Genomic DNA, 7,975 nt, shown 5'->3' with positions numbered 1-7,975 from the left:
ATTTGCAAGAGGGCCAGAAGTAAGAAGGAACCATTGCTTAAATGATTTATTGAGGTCTCCATTGAACAACTCTGCATATACTTTCGATTTGTTGGTGATGGCTGGGGAAAAATTATTCAATTTGCTAGGATGAAACGGAAATTATCTTGTTTTCTTCCTAAACGCCAGAAACAGATTGAAAGTAAAATTAGAGCTGTCTTTGCCCCTTTCTCCTAACTTCTGCCCATCTCGTAAAAATATCGCTCGTTGTGGTAAGCAACAATCAACGCGAACAGAAACGCACAGGAACCAGCGCAATCCTATGAGCCCCCTATAGTATATACCATCTGGTAGGCGGCGAAGAAAAACGCGGCTCTCCCACTGCCCATTGCCTGCGGGCCCACTGCAGTGCTGTCGCGCGCTGAGCAGGCTACTTCTGTAAACTTCTGGAAAAAAAACTAAGCCCCCCCTCCGCAATCTAGAAACCACCACGTGCAATCACGTGGTATGATCCCATGGGGGCTGATTTGCTCATTTTTATTTCTTTACGACTAGGCTTCATGATTATCACTGGTAACGCCCTCCGACGTTCTTAGTCCTCCATGATGGCAAGCATATAATTAAAAAAAAAACGTTAAATAAACCGGAATTGACGTCAAACTCAGCAATCGACCACTGGAAACAACTTCACATAGCCGGAAGTGTCGTCAAGAAGTGACACCACCCAGCCAGAAGTGACGTAATCGCACCAGAGAGTGCTCCGTTAACGCCTAGATTATAACACCACGCGTAGGTTCGGCGCGCGGTGCACACAGAAGGGCCAAAGGGTAGTTACAACGTTTATGCACCGGGGAAAGGGGCAAGAAACACCATCCCCCCCCCCCCCCCCCCTCCTGTGAACGCCGGTGCGCCACTCAGACTTTCGAAAAGCCATGCACCACACGCCTCGCGAGTGTCCATTGGGTTAAGGCCCGGACTTGAGACACCATTTTACTATCGCCATTGCTCACGATAACTAATCCCCTGAGGCGCTAAGCTTAGCTCCACTAAGTTTTTCTTGTGCTTCGTCGACTGCAAGGAAAAGGGTAGCCATGGCCAACGTGGCCGATATTTTTGAAAGCGACGAAGCGAAAGAAAGGCTTTCTCAGCACAAATCGGCGGCATACTGAGCGCTATGTTGTCCTCTGTCCACGTCTGCACGGTTCGCGTGCAAAATTTGGGGGTAAGATCACCTACGGCTTTAACGAAGCAATTGCTATAACGATGAGATTGCGGCAACTCTTCGACTTCATTACAACGAGGCTCAGCTGTATCACGGTTACCCCGGAAACATGATTACGTTTAGACGCCAACGCAGATTGTGTTTTTCCACAATCGCATGCCGTTTTCAGGCTTCGTAGGCAACGCTCGTAATCCTGCGAAGATATTGGTAGAAACAACGGGCACAGAAAAAACGCCGCTTTAGCTGAGTTGAGAAACGAGAGCTGTTCTTTGTTAGCAAAGGGGTCAGATTCAAGAACACCCGGGGAACTGTGAACAGGCTCGTGGATGTCCGTATAAGTACTGACGTCCGCGAGCCTGTTCAAAGTTCCGCATCCTCGACGCCGCAACTGTTACCACCGCGGAAGAGGTTGCCATCGCGCTAGCCCTGACCGATCCCTCCACCAAAGTAGTCGTTAGCGACTCCCGACAGGCTATTCGCAACTTTGATGCAGGTCGTACCTCCCGACCGCCATACACTATCCTCCGATCTCTCCCCTTAACTTCTACACCTCGTCTGCTCACATGAGCCCCAGCCTATGAGGCCCTCAGCGGGAAAGCACAGGAGCATGCCCTAGCCCGAGAACTCAACTACCGGGAGGAGCGCTCTCCTCAGGCTGCCGCTTCTATGACGCTGCCCAGGGCACTCTTACGTTACTTGTTACGTTCATGGACATCCTCAAGCATTATCAGCTCGAGCGGTGTCTGTACCTCCGAGCACATCGGGAAACAAACAAGAACTCTCCTAAACCCATGGCTATACAGCAATTTTTCTTAGATTTTATTGTACCTATGTGCAAACACTGCTCACAACCGGCAACATTCCTTCACATGATGTGGACATGCACACAAGACAGCGATGATGATTCAACTGCCGTAGATGTGTGGGAGTCCCTCTTGCGTACCACCGAGCTGGATCAAGAGTGTCTAGCTCATTTCGCGAGCACGAAGGCCGCACAGCTCCAAGGAATCCCAGCAGACTGCCTCTAATGCTGCGCAACCATGCAGTCTTCCGGCTCATTCCCCTATTTCTGGGAGTAAATAAAGTTCATCATCATCATTCTTTAGGAAGCATTCCCAGCGGCACTGTAGAAATGAACAGTTTCTTGTTTCTTCTCACAGTGGACTTACGTAGTTCCATAAAACGTTCCGCGAAAGAGTGAAAAGTCAGCATACCTATAAGGATATCACGGACGGCGCCCCTTACAATCTTTTGTGCCTTGTAAGCTGTTGTTTGCCCATTTGCTTTTAATTCTGTTAGTGAAGCTAAAGCTAATTTAAACAAATTTATTACTCACATTAAGAAATTATTCTCAACCATTAGTGTCACTTGCGTTGTGCTGTATTTTTCTTTACCATTGTTTTGCTTTTGCTTTGCTTTAAGCCGTGTTTCTTATTTTAATTTCTTGAGCGTTTTGAAGAAACGATAAGAATGTTCACATGCCTCTCCTTAAATAGTGCCTTCCATCCTTTGACAAGAAAAAAAAAGTAAATTCCAAACTAGTTTAATCGCAGTCTGAACATGGGCATGGTATGGGAGCAGCATGATCTTAGTGTTCTGCATCAGGTTGCTCGGGGCAAGCCAATAATCGCTCCTAGAAAAAAGATCGTCCTACTGATAGTTCCATTCATGTGACCACTTGCCAATTACGTCATATGAATTTCGGTATGAAATGCGGTTCCTTCAGGGGGCAAAGGCAACAGTAGCGCAGTGAAGTATGTGTCCATCCACGAAGTCGCGATCGGGCACGATGCTTTAGGTCTAGTTGGACCGCTCCGCTTGATGGTCGTCGTCCTTCAAGGGGATGGTGCCGAAGTCTATAGACTTGCTTCGATTCTGTAGGGAGGCCATCGAGGGTGCGGGAGTTGGCGGAGGCGGAGGCGCGCGCTCCTCCAGGCTAAGCCTTCTAGGCGTGATGGCCGTCGAAGGGCCGCCGCGCTTGACGAGGCTGGTGGCCGACTCGTCAGGGTGTGCGACTGGCTGTTGCGGGGGCGCGCCTCCCGCTTGCCCCGCCGCTCCCGCCTCCTCCGAGACGCCGTCGAAGGAGAATTTAACGCGGCCCCTGCCGTACAGCTCGACTCGGGTCTCCATCGTGAGGCTGGGCTTCTTCCTGGCACAGAGTGGCATGGGCCCGGTGGTCGTGGCATTGATGTTTTTGCCCGACTGCAGCGTGCCTCCGGGTGGCATGAGCGAGCCCCGGCGCAACTTGAGGTCTCGTGAGATCTTAATGTAGCGCTCCATCTCTTCCTTGGTGACCGACGCTTCGCTTTGGTCCGGTGGCACGCTCTGGGCCGCCTCTGCCAACTGGCCGTCCGACGCCGCCGCTGGCGCTGGCTGCTCGCTGCTAGGGGCTGCCGCAGCCGCTGGCTGCTCACTGCTGGGTGCTGCAGCTGCTGCCGGCTGCTCGTTGCTCGGGGCTGCCGCCGCCGCCGGCGCCGCTGCTTGTTGCTCGCCACTCGCGGCTCCGGTCGCGGGGACTGACGCCTCGTGAACAGCGGGCGCCGACTCCGACTTAGTGGCTGGCACGTCGCTAGCGCTGCTCGACATGGTTCCGGGCCCCACGCAGCTCTTAGTATGCGTCGGCTTTCGTCGCGAGTTCAAGCCTTCCCTGCAAAGGCTAGTGGACAGAAGCAGGCGTTGCCCCAGTGCCTATCCGTGGACTCCCCATGGCAGTCGCCTAATTCTTCTCTTCTGCAAAACGTAGCGAGAAGACAACACTCGTGAGGTTTCCTTGACCTCGTAATGAGTGAGACGCGGTTAGTTGGATCCAGAACGATTAGGCCATTTACAACGATTTCAGATTTTAAAGAATTAAGGCGGTACCCTACGTTCATAATCATCGTCATCGTCATCATCATCATCATCAGCCTGACTATGCCCACTGCAGGACAAAGACATCTCGCATAGCTCTCCAATTATGCTGCGGCCAGCTGCGGCCACTCTATCCCCGGAAACTACGTAATCTCATCCGACACCATCGAACTTTCTGCCGTCGCTTGCTACGCTTGCTTTCTCTTGGTATCCTGCCAGTTATCCTTACCTACCGTTGGCTATCTTGCCTTCGCATTGCAAGATCTGCCCTGGACCATTTCTTCTTCATTTCTACTAGACTGTCAGTAACCCGTGTTTGATCCCTGACCCACTTTGCCCGCTTCTTGTCTCCTAACGTTACACCTATAATTTTTTTTCCATAGCTCGCTGCACTGTCCATAAGCTGAACTCATTCTGTTAGCCTCCACGTTTCTGTCGCATAGGTGAGTATCGGTAAGATACAGCTGCCGTTCATCTGTAAATTGGTTTAGTTTCTGGGTGGAGTTATTCCATTAAGTACCACTGTTGGGCCTTAGTTTCTGCATTGGCAATCATAGACAGATGTCCTAAGATCCTATTTTGAAAGCTGAACGCCGGCAGTAAACGTCAAGCTAATTTCTTAGTCTACGTAACATTGACAAAGGTCAGGATTGTGCTTGTGCCAATGGGTATCTATTGCGCTACGAACAACGGAACAGACACGTGGAGTATTACTAATTCAGCTTGTCCGCCCATTTTTCTTCTCACGGAAGCAAAAAAAAAGAAATAAACCTCCACAGTTCTGCGCGAAAATTTCAAGTCAGCACTATGAGTGGCAAGGATCGTCCGCAATCGCACGCACTGGAAGTATTACAGCACTCCTGACGGCTTCTCTCAAAAAGATGGAATTACGTCCTGAAGGAGTGCGTAACAAAAGCAATGTCATGTGAAGACCTCAAGAGGCGAAGATCAGTGGCCAAAATGTAACATTAAGCCACCTAACCGACAGGACTTGATAAGACCTTGATATGCAGATATGCTCCTTGCACTTTAGCCCAATGGACCACTGAGATTAAATTCTCGCCACTATGACAGCGAGAGAACGACTAAGTATATAGTGTTCTACTCCGGTTCCCTGGAAAAGCACCTCTGGAACAACCTGAAGCGTTGCACTAGTGGTACTCTAGACGGTGGGCCACGCGTAAACATGCTGCTCTGCTTCTGTTCTAGTTACACAAGACGTCGCCGGAAGAATTTTGGGAAACATCGCAGGCTAGATATAGTAATGGGTAATCTCTACAAGAACGCCATCTCTATAGGCTAGCGATAGAACAAACAGCTGCACCTTACGTACCTCTGATGCGTGGATCTCATTAGATGCCATGCTGGCAAGCTCAGCGCTCGTCCCTGGCGTTGCGTGGCATAGCAGGGCGCGAAGACGGCGGCTGCCAGCGGCGTTTTGCAGGAAGGCGACACCGCCGCCGGAGCCCTTGTTTACGCCACCATGAGCGCGCTTCGTTTTTCCCTACTTCGTCCTCCTCCTCTTTACAATGATTACTGTTCAAAGATTAATAGGAATTATTCGCTTCCCCGTGTTGACATGTACGGGCTTGTGCACCGTACCAAGGCGAAATGTTATAACCACCGGTGGGTGGCGATGGATGGAGTACAAGAGAATTCCGGTTATAAAACCTGTTACGGGGGCATCAGTAATAACATGAATATTAAGCGAGTATTCTGCGAAAATGCGGTGGAGCCTATTACCGCATTGTCGACGCCCGCGGCCTTCGGCCTAGGTTCTCGCCCGGCGCGTTGTGAAACTACCGTAGCGAGGTGACCATAATGTTCGCCTTGAGTCGCTCATTGTGCCTTACTTGCATACAGCGTAGGCGGAGAATGCGCTCGCACCAACCTGTAAAATGCCCACAGGTTACTGTTCACCGGCAAAGGTCTATCACTGGCTAGTTCGCTTTACTTCACCAAGTTCCGCTGAATTCAGCCTACGTGAATACATGTTCTCCGTGATACCCCACTGTCGACTACAGCCTCGAAACTTGCGCTCTGGTGTTGCTTATTTCCAGTATTCGGAGCAGCAGTTAACAGCGCTCGGAAGGCGGTAAATACATATCAAGGTATTCGAAAACCCGCTGTCCACTGTTCGGTGGTGCTGATTTGCGCGGCACTGCATCCCTAACTAAAGCAAGACACTACATCTTCCTGACCCCATGCGGACCTTTTCTGACGGACGTATTAAGATCGCTTTCATCCAGGAAAGAAAATGACGGACGATTTAGTGTGGTTGAGCCAAATGCAGATTAGGCGCGCTAGCACTACGGTTTCAGTTTCGGTTCCAGGACCCTTTGTCAAAGCTCGAGCAGGCTTCAGAAAAAGATCGACGAAATCGGTAAGTGCAGGTCTAAGTGCAGGCACACTAAAACTGGAGGGGACACTTAGGCTCCGCCTTAACGGTCTGACGCGATAGCGTTATGGAATAATGCCCATATATGCGGAATTGGTCATTATCTATTTTGCATTCTTAGACCACTGGTGAGCCTTTATATCACTAGTGAGCCTTTATACCACTAGTGAGCCTTTATATGCACCACTGCCTTACGATGGCAGGTGCTGGCGCCGGTGGGGATTGTGAGACCCAGGTTTCTCTCCCCTAGTGACCACTCGCGACCAATCAGTAATTTAACTGCCACCTTCCGCGCTGTGCTATTTGTTCACAATCCGGCTTGCAGACTAATGACGTCACAATGTCACGTGGCCTAGATGGCCAATCTGCCACCTAGGTGCCCACATAGGGTGTTTCAGGGTTTTGAGAACGACGTCAGAAAGTCTCATCTAGAAGTAGCCAGCAAAGCTTTTTCTCCTGGGTGGTTCCGACCATCCCCTGTCTACTCGGCAAGGACTACTCCCATACCTATGGTAATGGAACACAAGAAGAAGACCCGGATGTCATCTGGCTCCAATCACTATGCTTGGCCGTGTCGGAGTGCGGCCATTTTCGACCCAAAAGAACGACGATCTGAAGTTTGAGCATCAAAGGGCTCAATTTCTGGTGTCTCTTCACGTGCCGAGAGCCTCCTAGGCAAGCAGGCGGGCGTTTCCCCAATTGCCGCGGCCAGTCAGGAGACAAAGGCCTCGTTTCCGATGGTTCCCCTCCGGCATGCCTGCCTCGCGCATCGAGTGCTATGAAGTACAGGTGCCGGGCAGGTGAAAACTTTATCTGGAACAGGGGAGTTTGGGACACGTAAGTCCTTGGGCCCCCGCACGCTCCCACTGCACTCAAAAGTTCATGTCCCGGAGGCTCATGACGCTGGCAGCCCGGCCTGCGGCGATGGCTTCCTTGGCGGGGTCCTCGGAGCACAGTAGGGTCTCCCAAGCCTCCCAAGTGGTAAGGTACTCCAGGCCCCGCGGGGGAGGATCCGCCGGGCAGAGGAAAACGATAGGGTCGAGAGTGGCTTCGGGGTGGTGGCAGAGGGTACGGGAGGGGTTTGTATAGACTTGGTGATAGCGCGAGCGTATATGAGGGAAGGGTAAAGTGCGTGTTTTGAGGAGCCCCCGAAGTGTCTTGTGATAATTGTCGAGGGAGGGATAGGGTGGGGTGTAGAGCTTATGCTCGGCTTTGCAGGCCTGAGTCATTTCACTGAATGAGTGCTTGCGGTCCCGCGAGAACCCCAGATCAGAGGCCGCCGGTGCCCGGTTGAAAGAACCTCGGGCTAAAGCGTTGGCGGCCTCGTTTCCGGGATTCCCGGAGAGCGCAGGCACCCATATCAGCTCCACGTGGCAGGGAGGGTGCGCGGCGAGGGAGTTCAGTATGCGAAATGCAGGGACGTGTACTCGCCCACGAGCAAAAATTTAGTATGGCAGTTTTATAATCAGATGGTATATATCGGGCCTTCGTGCGTGTGATGGCCAGGGTAATTGCGGCCTCTTATG

At 51.5% G+C, this 7,975-nt stretch overlaps 1 protein-coding gene across 1 annotated transcript; it reads right to left on the bottom strand.

The window, feature by feature from the left end:
- Positions 1–3,001: 3,001 nt before the first annotated feature.
- LOC149340050 (uncharacterized) lies at positions 3,002–3,787 on the bottom strand. Its single transcript, XM_089551044.1, has one exon. It carries the CDS (start codon positions 3,785–3,787, stop codon positions 3,002–3,004), a length of 786 nt encoding a protein of 261 aa, XP_089407170.1.
- Between the last annotated feature and the right edge of the window lie 4,188 nt (positions 3,788–7,975).

Source organism: Amblyomma mixtum, chromosome 6 (assembly GCF_055824585.1).
Source record: "Amblyomma mixtum isolate Tamu chromosome 6, ASM5582458v1, whole genome shotgun sequence".
Lineage (NCBI taxonomy): Eukaryota > Metazoa > Arthropoda > Arachnida > Ixodida > Ixodidae > Amblyomma > Amblyomma mixtum.
Note: the sequence above shows the minus strand (reverse complement) of the source record. Positions and strands in the feature narration are given on the sequence as shown.

Bases quoted from the DNA above. Each gene is read 5' to 3' on its own strand.
- LOC149340050 (XM_089551044.1), bottom strand. From the start codon at position 3,787: ATGTCGAGCAGCGCTAGCGACGTGCCAGCCACTAAGTCGGAGTCGGCG.